General features: G+C 41.7%; 1 protein-coding gene across 1 annotated transcript in view; it reads left to right on the forward strand.

Annotated features, from left to right (window-relative positions):
- The first annotated feature begins 7,830 nt into the window (after positions 1–7,830).
- HPGD (15-hydroxyprostaglandin dehydrogenase) overlaps positions 7,831–15,509 on the forward strand; it is a 29,936-nt gene continuing 22,257 nt past the window's right edge. Inside the window, exons 1-3 of the mRNA XM_025921667.2 lie at positions 7,831–8,232; positions 8,559–8,682; positions 12,331–12,437. Of these exons, the coding sequence (XP_025777452.1) occupies positions 8,140–8,232; positions 8,559–8,682; positions 12,331–12,437 (324 nt within the window). The 5' untranslated portion in view covers positions 7,831–8,139. The remainder of the gene's footprint in view (positions 8,233–8,558; positions 8,683–12,330; positions 12,438–15,509) is intronic.

Consider the following 15,509-nt stretch of genomic DNA (forward strand, 5'->3'; position numbering starts at 1 on the left):
CCTTACTTGCAGGAAATTTACATTTCCTTCTACTCACCATACTGGGAAATGCGAAAAGACTCATCTGATTGCCTTTCTCTGACCAAGATGGTTAAATCGCCAAAGAGACAAACAGGCCCGTCCTAAAAGATTTTCTAGGATGTTACCCAAAACTTCAGCAAGAATAAATAACTTCCCACAGATGAACAGCTCAGCTCAGTACAAAAAAAAATTGCCTTCCCCAAATTTAGAACCCAAATGTGCAAAGTCCTAATATCCAGAATTATATATATATTTTTTCACTTTTATAAAGGGTGCTACCAGCTCTAAACAGAAAATAAGCCAATGCAAACGTGAATGGGCGATTGTCACCAGAGATTTCGTTGATGTTCTTCTGCTTGATTCTGCCCTGTCAGGTTGATTCTTGTGGTTGGCATCCTGATGGAGTCTTCAAGTCCCTTGCTGTCCTTACCAGTGTTCCAATCTCTTTGTCCTTCCCAAGCCCCTAAATTCTGTAACAGTACAACAGGATAAATACAGTCTTGCCCCTGACTTCAACTCATTCTCCAAGCACAACTAAGCTAATCTTTCAAACGCCCAAATCTGAGAGGTCTCTGGTTTTTAAAACCATCCAGCGACTTCCTGCCATCTGAGAGTGAAATCTGAAGCCCATTTCATGGCTTAAAGGGTTCTTTGTGGTCTGGTTCTCGCCTTTTTCTCCAGCCTCATCTTCTGCATTCCTACCCCCCACCCAAGCTCTCATCTTTCTTCTGACTGTTTGAATACATAGCACTCTCCCTTCCCGTTAGACCCCAGAATCTTCAGATCTCCCTGTTTACACCACCCTCTCTCCTGCTCCCTCGAGGAGAGACATCTGTCAGGTTTCAGGAGACCTAGCACCTTCTCAAGGAGACTAGCCTCTCCCCAATCACACCTTACTATGTTACCTCCCTCTGACATGTGTGTGCTCCCACACACCTGCCTGTGTCCAAATTATTGTCTGCCTCCCCAGTCAGGTGAGGTTTTAAGCTCCATGGGAATAGGGCCCTGTGTTTATTTTAATGCATGTTCTCACACCGTGGTGCTGGACATATCTTTGGTGCCTAAGAATAAATCATACAAGTCATATAAACATATTAACTAGACGTTACTTGAGAGCAGTTGTTTACAAATGATGCTGACCAGCATCAGGTACAGCAATTATTCAGATTCTTTTCCCTCAATCCTCAGATCTCCTGCAAGAAAGGAATTTCTTTTTCCTCTCCCTCCTTGTCACAGATTACCAACACATGAGCATTTGGCAGGTATAACCTTGACCATTCTTCTCCCATTATTTTTGCCTCCCAGCCCTTACTATTCACAGGACGTGTCGATTACAAGTCACAAAACTGGCTCAATCCTTAATGCGTGTATAGGGTTCCCCAATGCAGTGTAGTCAATAAGCAGACTTCCAGTTCCAAACTGGAAAACCTATCTGTTGTGGGGTGAATTGTGTCCACCGCCGACTTCTGAAAATTCATTGCTTGAAGCCCTCGGTACCTCAGAATGTGAGTATATTTGGAGAAGAGGTCTTTAAAAAGGTGATTATGTAAAAAAAAAAAAAAAAAAAAAAAAAAAAAAAAAAAAAAAGGCCTTTAGGATTGTCCCAAATCCAATCTGACTGGTATCCTTCTAAGAAGAGGAAATTTGAGGGGCACCTGGGTGGCTCAGTTTGTTGACTTTGGCTTGGGTCATGATCTCACGGTTCATGGGTTCGAGCCCCACGTCAGGCTCTGTGCCGACAGCTCAGAGCCTGGAGCCTGCTTCGGATTCTGTGTCTCCCTCTCTCTCTGACCCTCCCATGCTCATGCTCTGTCTCTGTCTCAAAAATACACAAGCATTAAGAAGAGGAAATTTGAATAGGCAGGGAGACACCAGGGGCATGTGCACAGAGGAAAGATCAGGTGAGGCCACAGGGAGAAGGCAGCCATCTGTGAGCCAAGGAGAGAGGTCTCAGGAGAAACCAGACCTTCCAACACCTTGATCTTGGACTTCCAGCTTCCAGAACTGTGAAAAATAAATTTCTGTTGTTTAAGCCACAGCGTCTGTGGTATTTTGTTATGGTGGCCCCAGCAGACGGATACACTGTGAAAGTTTGAAATTAATTACCTGTATTCTGGAGCTGAAAACCTATCCTTCTCATCACGGTTTTCTATTTTTAACTAAGTCTTTACATCTAAATCCAGGAAGAAATATGAACATTAAGGAAGAACTTAATACTAATAATTCATGGGTCACCAAATATGTGCCAGGCACTGTTCTAGGTGCTCCATGGTATGTCAACCTATTCTGCACTGAACAGCTCAGGAAGCAGGACTACAGAGGTTGAGCGATCAGCTCCAGATCGTACAATTAGCAGAGAGGAAAAGACCGCATTTGAAGGTACACCTGCCTGAGACAGCAGAGTCGTAGAGAGAGCAAAGGCTCTGGAGCTCCATGGCTCGGTCTGAACCCAGGTTTGCTGCTAAAAGTCAGAGTGTGAACTGTGGGACAGGTCACTTGTCCTCCACGAGCCTCAGTTTCTTCATCTGTAAAACGGCGATAATAACATTTATCTTGTAGGCTTGGCAAAAGGATGAAATGAGAGAACACACAAAAGAACAAGAACATAGTATGTATTCAAAGCTTCCCTCTTCTAGCTCGTGCAGGCGGAGCCAAAATGAGAAGCCTTGACCCTAATCTTTGCAGAAACTGCCTTATTTCAGCAGTGCTTTTTGGTTTTAGTAAAGAAAAGAATCTACTTCTATATTGATTTATATGTGAGCATTTAAAAATTAATAAGCTGATACCTATCAGGTGACTGATTTGCCTCTCTCTTTAAGCTGGGACTGTGACTAGTTGTATCTTGGGATGTCTGTGTTCACCCCAGGCAGGGGATGTAGGAAAATCAAGTTAAGACTGGCTTGTCTTAACAGGTCAGAACTGAACCAACAAAGACTAGTGTGTGTATGAAAATATATATATATTTGATTGGGAATTCTGACTTGAATTTAAATCTATTTTTAACTTGTATTTCTTAAATCACGATTTAATCACGGCTAAAACTACTGCTCTGCTGTGATTACCTCGAAATGAAAAGTTTAATTAAAAACCAAAAGGAACGCCTGGGTGGCTCAGTCAGTTAAGCGTCCGACTTTGGCTCAGGTCATGATCTCACAGTTCGTGAGTTCAGGACCCTCGTTGGGCTGTGTGCTGACAGCTCAGCCTGGAGCCTGCTTCAGATTCTGTGCCTCCCTCAATCGTTCTCTGCCCCTCCCCCACTCATGCTCTGTCTCTCTCTCTCTCTCAAGAATAAATAAAACATTAAAAAATGCTTAAAAATAATAAATAAATAAATAAATAAATAAATAAATAAATAAATAAATAGCAAAAAGAAAAAAGAAAAAAGTACCACTCAGTACCACACCTTGACTCAAAAACACTTCCTTCAATTTTCTAGGTAGATGACCTTGGCCAAATTCCCTAATGTCCTTAAACTCATTTTCCTCATCGGTAAAATGGCCACAATTATTCATTATTTGGTCGTAAATGATAAATGCCATGATACACACACACACACACACACACACACACACACACGCGTGTGTGTGTGTGTGTGTGTGTGTGTGTGTAGTGCTTCGAGAAAAAGGCATTTTCACAGCATTTGCTATGTGTGAGTCACTGGCCTGAGCACTTTACCTGAATTTATTTAACTCAGTTTAGTCTTTACAACAACCTTATGAAGTAGGTATTATTTCATCCTTATTTAACGGATGAAGAAGCTGAGATTCAGAGAGTGAAGTAACTTATTCAAGGTCACAAAGCTAGTACGTAGTACTGAGAAAAGCCACCCCTTTTAATTTGACTGTTATTGAATTTTGCATTTTATCTGTTTTCATTTAAACAGAACTTTGTTCATAATTACTAAATAAGGGGCACCTGGGTGGCTCAGTCAGTTAAGCATCCGACTTTGGCTTGGGTCATGATCTCGCGGTTCACAAGTTCGAGCCCCAAGTCGGGCTCTGCTGCTAGCTCAGAGCCTGGATCCTGCTTCGGATTCTGTGACTCCCTGTCTCTCTCTGCCCCTCCCCTGCTCATGCTCTGTCTCTCTCTGTCTCTCAAAAAATAAATAAATAAACTTAGGGGCTCCTGGGTGGCTCAGTCGGTTAAGCGGCCGACTTCGGCTCAGGTCATGATCTCGCGGTCTGTGAGTTCAAGCCCCGCGTCAGGCTCTGTGCTGACAGCTCAGAGCCTGGAGCCTGTTTCAGATTCTGTGTCTCCCTCTCTCTGACCCTCCCCCATTCATGCTCTGTCTCTCAAAAAATAAATAAACTTAAAAAAATATTAAATAAAACATAACCTATAAATAAGAATACTTCACAAAATTGTGTGATGGTTTGTTTCAGATTTAACTTAGTTTTACCTAGGAATTATTTTTTTTAAGTGTACAAACTATATTGATGATAAAATTGTATAGCTAATGTAAATGAAACTAAATACTGCTATCACACAGAAGCTGAGAAATATATATTAGAAACCACAGGGCATGTGCTTACTGGGTAAAAAGAAGCTTTTTTTGGTTTTAGAATATACTATATATAATGTCCTGTAGACATATTTTTTAAAGTTTATTTGTTTATTTTGAAGGGGGGGTGGAGAAAGTGAGTGGGGGAAGGGCTGAGAGAAAGGGAGAGAGAGAGAGAGAGAGAGAGAGAGAGAGAGAGAGAGAACCCCAAGCAGGCTCTGCACCGTCAGCACAGAATCCGATGCAGGGCTCGAACTCACAAACCATGAGCTCATGAACCAAGCTGAAATCAAGAGTTGGACACTTAACCAACTGAGCCACCTGGGCACCCCTCCTGTAGATAGTTTTGAGTCAAAATGTACACTTAGTATAAAATATCAAGACACTCCGCTTCAAAAATTACCCTACCAATGTACTTTTTTCCATTCTTATGTTTACGTTATACAAAAAGGTAATCATAATATACAGGAAATCTCACCATCTAGTTCAAATTTTCCATCTTCTGTCAAACACATCTCTCATATTTATCTGTACTTTTCTTCACCCCACATGTGCAAGCACACACTTTGGGTGGCCTTGTGCTGGATGCTGGAGATATCCAGAGAAAAGGACCCTGAGCTGGACACACAGGTGGCAAGCTCATCAGAAGGATATGATTGGTGTTTCCACTGTAGACTTTTCATAGATGAACTGGAAGACAAGAAAAGAAAGTGGGTGGGGAAGTATCCTCAGGCAAGCAGACAGAGAATGGCAAAGACCTGGGGCTTGGAAAGTGGAGTAGGTTTGAAATGATTTTGCTTCCTAGACTACAAAGAGGAACTCCAAGAAAGATGTGGGCGTGGAATGCCCCACCTCCTATGCAGTGTCCTAGAGTCTGGATATTTTAAGGACATTAAAAGCGAGAATGTCCAAACGTGACTGGATCTGTATTTTAGAACTTTTACTGGGAAGAGTGTGGAAACTGAATTGGATTTAAGAAATTTGTGGGCAAAGTAATTCAGGATGTTAACAGCTATTGTGATCACAGGAGAAAGTATAAGAAAGTATGTGATCACTGAACAAAGACAGTGACAATGGAAACTGAGAAGAAGGGTAGTTAAAGGTGCTAACTTTGCTCTAGATCCCAGTCCTTCCTATGTGCTATAAACAAACAAAAAACTGTTTCTCACATTTTTTTCTATCTCTTGTATATTATTTATTAACAATCCAGAAGTAACTAGTTAAAACAGATATTTATTGTATTACTGTGTACCAGGCATTAGAATAGTGCTTTATAAGTAATACCTAATTTAATTTTCACCAAAGTCTTATAGGAACTGCTACTTTACTAAGAAAAAGTCTGAGGCACAGAAGGTAAAGCAACGTGCCCACGGTCACCCTGCTGGTCAGTAGCAGAGGCAAGATCCAAACCCATTTTGTCTGAACCCAAAGCTGACGCTCTTATGTCTCACCCACCCACCTCCAGACTGTTTCCGGTTCCTCTTACTCTCATGGACTCCTCGCCTCATAAGCTGAATCAGTCCTCCTGTCCCTCCTTAAAGGACAAACTTATTTTCCCTCTAATCTTTCCAACTACTGTCCAATCTATTTCTTTCCATGTAATGTCTTGAACTCCTGCAATACCTATCTTCTTGACAGCCATTTTCTCCTTAAATCTCAGCCCTTTGGTTTCTGTGCCTTGTAAATTTACTCACACTAATTATGTCTTGAAAAATTCAAAGCATTTCTCCATCCTCCTTTTCATTGTGCTCTTTAGGATACTTTGTATAATTAACTGCTCCTTTCTTCTTGAAGCTCTTTTCCCCCATATGTGCTGGCTCTCCCAACATGGTCCCGTGTCACTGTTGCGGTTCCTTCTCTGTTTCTTTTGTCAGTTCTTTTCTGTTGAAGAACTTGTTCTTCTTCTATCCTCTGTGCATGCTACTTGAGGTTTTTATTTCCTTTTTTTTTTTTTTTTGTCCTCTGCTGTTCTCTTTCAGTATGATCCCTCAACTTACTCTTCATATTATGACTCTTTTAATTATTGTGATGGAATGTAAGGTCTCTCTCTCTCCCTTAATTTCTCAATATTTTTTGAAGATCTAATTTCAAACTAACTTGGAGGTCTTTCTTCCGTGGCTTACTGACATGCATTTTACACGGCCTCCCCAGCTTCCCTAAACACCTTCACTGCTGACCAGGTCACCTTCCCCCATATCTCCTGTAAGCAGCAAAGTACACAAAGGATCCATTCTGCTCTTAGTTTAAAACCTTTTTCCTGACTTTCATCTCCCTGGTGCTTAGATTTCTTTGTTCATAAAGACAAATGCCAACCTGGTATTATGCTTACAGGATTAAAACTGAAGGGGCGCCTGGGTGGCTCAGTCATTAAGTGTCCAACTTCAGCTGAGGTCATGATCTCGCAGTTTGTGGGTTTGAGCCCTGCTTCGGGCTCTGTGCTGACAGCTCAGAGCCTGGAACCTGCTTTGGATTCTGTGTCTCCCTCTCTCTCTGTTCCTCCCTGGCTTGTGCTCTGTTTCTTTCTCTCTCTCTCAAAAATAAATAAACATTACAAAAATAATTTTAAATAAAATTGAAACCTGCAGGTGATAACAAGGGGGGGAAAAGTGACTCGTTCAGAAGAACAGCCATGGCTGAATCCATCTTGGAGACACAGCCGGCACTCAGGCTCCTGAAAGAAAACTTTCTGTCCCATACTTGCAACTCAGAGCCTCCACAGCTAGTATGATTCAACGAGTAAGCATTCCATTGAACCAACAGTTCACCAGGCTAAAAGCGACTCTGGAAGTCCTGGGCAAGTAAATGATTACCATTCTTGTGGAGCCCTCTCAAGATGACACACGGTTGACACTGATCTGAAACATAAGTGCCAAGTCCCAGCCTTGAAGTGATATGATTCCAGGGGTCTTCGGTCAGAGCGCAGTTCGATTATCTCTAATGTGTGTACAAGACTGTCAACCACACAACTAAGTAAAAAAAAAAAAAAAAAAAGAAGAGAGAGAAAGAAAGAAAGAAAGAAAGAAAGAAAGAAAGAAAACAATGGTGCTAGTTACCTCTGCACCCCACCCCCATCCGCACCCCAATCGCCATGAGATGGGAATTCAGACATAAACTTGGATTGAGACAAACAGCAACACCCCTAAAATGTCGCTTCATTTGCTTGTTTTTGCTTCTGATTCGGGGGAGTGGGGGGGTAGCAGAGAGAGGAGGCCCTGAGGGTTGGAGGGGGACACCAAGCTCCCAAGCCCCTCCCTCCTCCGCTCTCCTTTTATCCCGGGGCGGGGGTCTTCGGCGCACTGAATGAAGGTAATCTTTTTTAGAAACAACTTCTCTGTTTTCCCTGTCAGCGCCCTGCCAGCCACTCAGCCACAGGCTGAGGGGAGGCTCTGACCCGGGCAGCGAGTCAGGAAGGCAAAGATCCTGAAGCCAGGCGCCCCGGAGCGCTCAGCGCCAGGTGACACAGCCGTGGGCTCCCCGGCGCGGGCTTGACAGTTTCATCCCCGCCCACTCGCAGGAGAGCGCCCCGCCGGGCTGCACGCGCGCGCGCAGGGGGCCATAAAAGCTGCGGCGGCGCGGAGACGCCGAGCTCGCCCACCGCCCGGAGCAGCGGCCGCGTCATGCATGTGAACGGCAAAGTGGCGCTGGTGACCGGCGCGGCGCAGGGCATCGGCAGGGCCTTTGCGGAGGCGCTCCTGCACAAGGGCGCCAAGGTAAGCGTTGGCGCCCGCCCCCCTCCCCCGGGAAACGTGTCTTCCCACCCGGAGACTCGCCCACCGGTCAGAGGACTCCCGGCGAGCTCGGGGCGGGAGGTGGGGGGTGGGGGTTGCTGCGCCCCAGGTTGCCCACCTTTGCCACTTTCAAAAGCTGCTGAGGCCGACGGTCTGGAGCAGACCTCGAAGGCGGTGGGGAGAGACCCCGAATTTTCATTGCAGAGTTTGAGGTCCAAGAAGGGGCAGCGTCCCGGTGTGTATTTACTGTTCGTCCAGCTGTTTGTTTCACAAGCTGCGCAGAACCTCGATTCCTCTGCTCTTTATAGGTAGCGCTGGTCGACTGGAACCTTGAAGCAGGTGTAAAGTGTAAAGCTGCCCTGGATGAGCAGTTTGAACCGCAGAAGACTCTGTTCATCCAGTGCGATGTGGCTGACCAGGAACAATTGAGAGGTAAGAGAGGGGAATCAGTCCCATCAGCACGGAACATGCCTTGAACAAGCAACAACCTGAAGGCAGCCCGGGCCGGAGCGCCAGCTTGGGTGCAGGCATATGCAAGGCTACCTCCTGGAGAGCAGCTATTTAATAAGCTCCAAGGCTACCTCCTGGAGAGCAGCTATTTAATAAGCTCCGAAAGATAGCTTGGACTGTTATGTTTCCTGCCGACATCCCCATAGCCATGAAAACTAAGAGGGGGAAAACCAGGACTGTTTGAGAAGTCTTTTATTTTATTCTTTTAATTTTGGCAGCACGTAATGTAATCAAAATTCCTTTGTGTATTCAAAGACCGTGCTGCTACAGGGATTATTAAATGATTGAAATTGCAGATGGAACTTGGAAAGCTGAAGTAGGCTAAGGGACTGTGGCAAACAACTTCTTCCAGAATGCTGGAAGATGCCGAGTTCAATGACAACCAAATGTGGCAATGTTTCCTTTTAAACATACTAGAATGCAAGATCGAGGATCATCATCGCAGACGTGCTAGATGCAATCAACCAAATGTTCTCTCTGGGTTTTCCCCTATGAAATGGTACTTTAAAAATAAAGCTCTACTGCAGTGTTAGAATCACAGAAGAAAAGTTTCTATCAGACTTTCCTCAATGCTTTCCTGTTTCCGTCTACTCCCTTAAAATAGACCCATCTACTTGTGAGAGATCAAGGACAGTATTGGCACGGAGACTAAACAGAATTGGTCATATGGAGGTTTGGTAGGTCTGCATGGAAAATATACATTTTTTTTCTGGAAAAAAAAACCCAGAAAAATAAAATATACATATTTCACAAAGTTTTATTGGAAGACTGAGTAAATTTGGGGCACATCTTTAATGAAAGGGCCAGAAGTTTTCCATAAAAGTCATGCTAGTACTCCTGTTCTTAAAGAACACTGGATATGTGAATTTCTTTGAAAGTGTTGGGCTATTCTGTAGGAGAGTAAAGATGGAGTGGTACATTAGAAGCGGGTTTTCCCCTACTGTTAAAGGAAATTGTTTTATAGGAAATTATGTGATTAAATCTGAAAATGCTAAGACTTACAATATGACTTACAAGCTTGAGTAGAAGAGATCTGTGAACACAGTGCTAGTGGAACATATTTTGCAAGAGGGTAAAGTTTTGTTGATTGTGCATGATATTTTGGATCAAGGATGAAGTCGTGCCAGATCCCAACATCCATGCTGATGAAATAGGAAACAGTATAGATCATCTGAAAGCTATTTCTGCCTGAATTTATGTAGTTTCACATGTGACATTTAACCTTAATTGTTTTGCTTCCCAGTATTTAAAATTAGTATCTTGGCTGTAAACACATTCCTTAAGGATTGTGGAGGAAGAAATTCAGATACAGGAGTGACCAGGAGAAAGCATGTTGATCATGAGAAATCCACACATTGTCTGGACATCAGCATTTATTTGCATTTAAGGAAGACATGGCCTTGACTCTTCCAATTTCAGGATTTAATTCTGTCTACGAGTTTTGAAATTGTTTAGGTGGCAGCCAAGGGAGACTTCATTAAAATCATAAAAATACAGAGATGAAAACTGTCTTAGAGATGATCTAGACAGAATTCATTTTGCCAATGAAAAAAATAGAGTGGAGAATTTAGGTAAATTACAGAGTGCCTCAGCTTATAAATGTCAGCAAAAGCTTAATCGTAAGCCCCGTGAGCCCCAAATTCAGTGGTAGATCAGAAAGAGAATGATGTATTATATACTGATATGGGCAGAGTGTAAGGTATGCAGTAGAGACCAGGATGAGGGAAGAAAAATTAAAGAAGCAGTTAGACTTACATACTTAACAACCTAAATCCTATAAGATGAATGTGGGGTTTTGAATTTCTTTTCCTAACGTTTATTTATTTTTGAGACAGAGAGAGACAGAGCATGAATGGGGGAGGGTCAGAGAGAGGGAGACACAGAATCTGAAACAGGCTCCAGGCTCTGAGCTGTCAGCACAGAGCCCGACGCGGGGCTTGAACTCACAGACCGCGAGATCATGACCTGAGCTGAAATTGGCCGCCCAACGGACTGAGCCACCCAGGCGCCCCGAATGTGGGATTTTGAAGAGTAGAACATGCTTAGGATAGATGCAAAGATAGATAGATAGATAGATAGATAGATAGATAGATAGATAGATAGATAGATATTCCTTAGATGTTTTCTGCTGGAGGACCTTTTCTAGAATCAATCTGACATTTTAAGCAGTTTAAAAATTCCATGAAAAAGTAAACAGCTTTTATTTTGTTCTTTTCTATTCCAGTATGGTAAAGTACTGTAAATAATGGCCTTCGTGATATTTTTGGCAATTAGCTTGCATGGTGATTTACCCACTTGGGAACTGATGAGCCCGTGTCCCCCTCAGTATGTCTCGCGGTTGTTAGTAATTCTAGATTTCATTTCAATCAAAATAAAGTTTCTGTGACTTTACTTTTTTCAAGGAACTCGTATACTGACCTCAAGACCAGAGAAGACATTTCTGTCATGTGGAAGAACAACCCCAATTGTTATCTGTAGTCTCAAGTAATAGAACTAGAACCAATGGTAAAAGGCCCAAGGAAACAGTTTAAATCTATAGAAGTATGTCAAAAACTGCTTTGATGATAAAGCCAAGTGTGAATTGGCTAAGGAGGGTTTGCAAGGACTGGATATGTGGTTTGACAATGCCATGAATGACTTTCATGCCTTAGCATCTATGTGGGCTTTTACCCTGGTTGAACATAGCTTTTATACAAACTAGGAATACAAAGAAGCAATAATAGTGAGAAAGAGAAAAGAATGAATGGTACATAATTCAAGTTGCAGTACCCAAATCAACTGAATGAAGTATATACGCTTTTACTTCCTGGGCTATTAAAACTCCCTGAAATGGCCATAATGGATCTGAATACACAAGAAGACTTACGTTTAATATTACACTTTATAAAGATAATACAGCTTAGTGAGAAAGGATGCTTGTCATAAGCCAGAGAGCTTCAATAATGTCCTAAAGACAGACTGATACTGGCTGCCCAGATGGATTTGTAAGAGCTCTTAGTTTAGGATGCTCAGTTGTCTAAAATTTACTTCATTAAATTAAGAACTTCAGTGTACGTACAGGTCATCTACAGACCTTATTAAAGTTAAGATTCTGATTCAGTAGGTCTGTGGTGGTCACAGATTGTGCATTTATAACAAGTTCCCAGGTAATGCTGATTGATGTTCCTGGCTCACAAACCGTACTTCGAGAAGCAAGGCATTAAGTCACTATCTAAGAGTGTAATTTTCATTATAAGAGTGAATCCATGAAAATTGATTTCAGGGCACAGGGTAGGACTGAAATGTATATATGGAAAACAAGAACATATCTATATAATGTCTTCTTTTTGGGGGGCACCTGGGTGGCTCAGTCGGTTGAGCATCTGACTTCAGCTCAGGTCACGATCTCGCGGTCCGGGAGTTCGAGCCCCGCGTCGGGCTCTGGGCTGATGGCTCAGAGCCTGGAGCCTGCTTCCGATTCTGTGTCTCCCTCTCTCTCTGCCCCTCCCCCGTTCATGCTCTGTCTCTCTCTGTCTCAAAAATAAATAAATATTAAAAAAAAGTTTATAATGTCTTCTTTTTTTTAATTAGATACTTTCAGAAAAGTTGTAGACCACTTTGGAAGATTGGACATTTTGGTCAATAACGCTGGAGTGAATAATGAGAAAAACTGGGAAAAAACTGTGCAAATTAATTTGGTAAGCTATCTTAGCCATGTTTTTACTGCCTGAACTTATTTTTAAAAAATGATGCTTTTAAAGGAAAAAAAGGTTCTTACATTCATGAAATCAATACAAAAACCTACAACGTAGAAAAAGGGAAGTTACAGAAAGCTAGGAAAAAAAGCATTTCCTTTTACAAATAGGAAGATATTTGAGACTTCTAATTATGCAGATAAATCTGTCTTAAAATCTTCAAAGGAAATATAAGAAAAAAAAACCCCACATAGTTTATTGTGTAACTTAGTAGTTGGCAAACTATGACCCACAGGCTCACCTGGCCTGTCACCTGTTTTTGTATGACCTGCAATCTAAAAATGAGTTTTCTATTTTTTAATGGTTGAAAAAATGTAAAAAGAAGAATATGAAGTACATAAATACACGAAATTCAGATATCAGTATCTATATAGTTTTATTTGAACACAGCTACAGTCATCCATCTGCATATTGTCTGTGGCTACTTTTTGCTACAACAGCAGAGTTGAACAGTGTGACAATGACCTTGTGGTGCACATTGACTAAACTATTTACTATCTGGCCCATTACAGAAAAAAAATCTGTTAACCGTGGCTTAACTTACTTAAAAACTAAATCATTTTTTAAAATGTTTTATGTTTATTTATTTTTTAAAGAGAGAGAGAGAGAGAAAGTGCAAGCGGGGGAGGGGCCCAGAGAGAGGGAGACACAGAATTGGGAGCAGGCTCCAGGCCCTGAGCTGTCAGCACAGAGCTGACGCAGGGCTCGAACCCACAAACTGGGAGACCATGAACTGAGCCGAGGTTGGAGGCCCAACCAACTGAGCCACCAGGGTGCCCCTGAAAACTAAATCTTAATTTAATTCCAGAAATTTAACAGAAAATAAGGCTAAAGGGACTGTGAGACTTTGTAATTATTAAGATTTTTATCTTGAAAGTCGGTATGTGTGTATGTGTGCGTGTAATTTCTACAATGTTTGATGATCGTTTAGGTCTTGCTTAAATTACAAAAATGTCGAATAAAGAAATAAGATTTGTTTTATCCACTGTATTACAAGGTTGTTGGGTATCTCATTTTATAAACACAGTTGACATAAGGTATTGGGATTTAGTAAAACTTAAACCTTAGCCAAACAAGTTGTCGGAGCTAAGCTGTAGGGGGGGGTCATCCTGCCCTTGGTAAGGCCATTCGACCAGTTTTGCAAAGCAGGGATGTGTAAAGTACAGAGAGGCCACTAAGTGTGTTTAAACATACAAGGAGTGGCCCGCTCCTTGATGATACCCTCCCGGGAGATGATAAACACCTTAAAAACAGGAACTGAGTTATGTTTTTGCTTTCTCTCTTTCCTTTCCTTCTTTCTTTCTCAGTAATCAACACAATATCTTGAAGATAGTGCTTAGTCAGTAAATGTTTGACTTGAATCTACATTCCCAGGAGTGATTGCTTAACAGTAGTAACTTGGTGGGAGTAATGAGAATTATACTACCTCACAAAAGAGAGGAATGGGCGAACACTCTGATAAGGATACAGAGTTGCTCCCCAAACTTGACAGATGCCTAAAGTCCTTTAACCAAGAGTGAAAGGTACTGTTTTAAGATACAAACAGGGGTGCCTACGTGGCTCAGTCAGTTGAATGTCAGACTCATGACTTCAGCGTGGGTCATGATCTCATGATCTCAAGATCGAGACCCTCCTCCCCAAGCTGGGTGTGGAGCTTACTTAAGATTCTCTCTCTCTCTCTCTCTCTCTCTCTCTCTCTCTCTCTCCTCCCTCCCCCTCTCCCTCTCCTTCTCCCTCTCCCTCCCTGCCCCTCCCCCATACTCTTTCTCTCAATCTCTCTCTCTGCCCCTCCCCCATATACTTTCTCTCAATCTCTCTATCTCTAAAAAAAGAAAACTAAAGTACAAACACTCTCCTAATTCTTTTTAAAATTTGTTGCAGGTGTTCCTAGATATCATGAGATTTCAAAAGAACTTTAAAATGTTATTTGTCACGTTTCCCCCATATCTTTCTGGGATATATGTGTATGTTTAGAGACCTGTCAACTTTTATGTTATATTTGTCTCTTGCTGACAATATACTGTGAGCTCTTATTTTTAAAGCCATATGTGAGCATATCTGCATTGTATATTTGTGAATTTAGGCCACTTTTATTTTCTACCCTTCTTCTGGAACTTATTTCTTACACTTTAGTTCATATTTTAAATTTACTAAGTTTTCTTTTTGTTTTTGATCTTTTTCCATTCCTTTCTTTTTTTTTTTTTTATTTTTTTTTTCAACGTTTATTTATTTTTGGGACAGAGAGAGACAGAGACAGAACGAGGAAGGGGCAGAGAGAGAGGGAGACACAGAATCGGAAACAGGCTCCAGGCTCTGAGCCATCAGCCCAGAGCCTGACGCGGGGCTTGAACTCACGGACCGCGAGATCGTAACCTGGCTGAAGTCGGACGCTTAACCGACTGCGCCACCCAGGCGCCCCTCCATTCCTTTCTTAAATTCCACTGGATACCTCTGAATTTTTTTTTTTTTTTTTTTGCTGTTAAGAATATTTTATTAATCTTTGGTGGTTGCCCCTGACTTACTATGAACAATATTTCATTATATACTTTGGTTGCCAGATTAAAAAAAAAAAAAAAATGAATGTACAACCATTTGAGAACTGCAGGAATACTTAAGAATACATTTTTATAAACTTGATGGCACTTTCCAAAACCACATAACGTGGCAAGAATTTCTTTGAACTGAGTTCTGCTAGTGAAAAAGCACAAATCCCACAGCCATTTTCTCCCTGAAGCATCACTACTGATATTTTTAATAATTTCATCAGTGCTGTCTACAGATATTTTATAGATAAAGTTCACTAGGGTATAAAATTCCATATTTGTTGTATTCATAACGGACAGCTACTGTGTCTCTTCTCTGAGAAATCAGCTGTCAGAAAACAGTGTGCAATGATTAGAGCCAATATAAAGAACATGAAAATAGTGAAGAGATTATCTTAAATAATAGGATTCAAATTGTCTATCTTCATCTGACTGAGAGGGAATGTTTGCTTTAATGTAGCCTTGGTGAATA

This window comes from Puma concolor, chromosome B1, assembly GCF_028749965.1.
Source record: "Puma concolor isolate L17-30 chromosome B1, mPumCon1.1.hap2, whole genome shotgun sequence".
Lineage (NCBI taxonomy): Eukaryota > Metazoa > Chordata > Mammalia > Carnivora > Felidae > Puma > Puma concolor.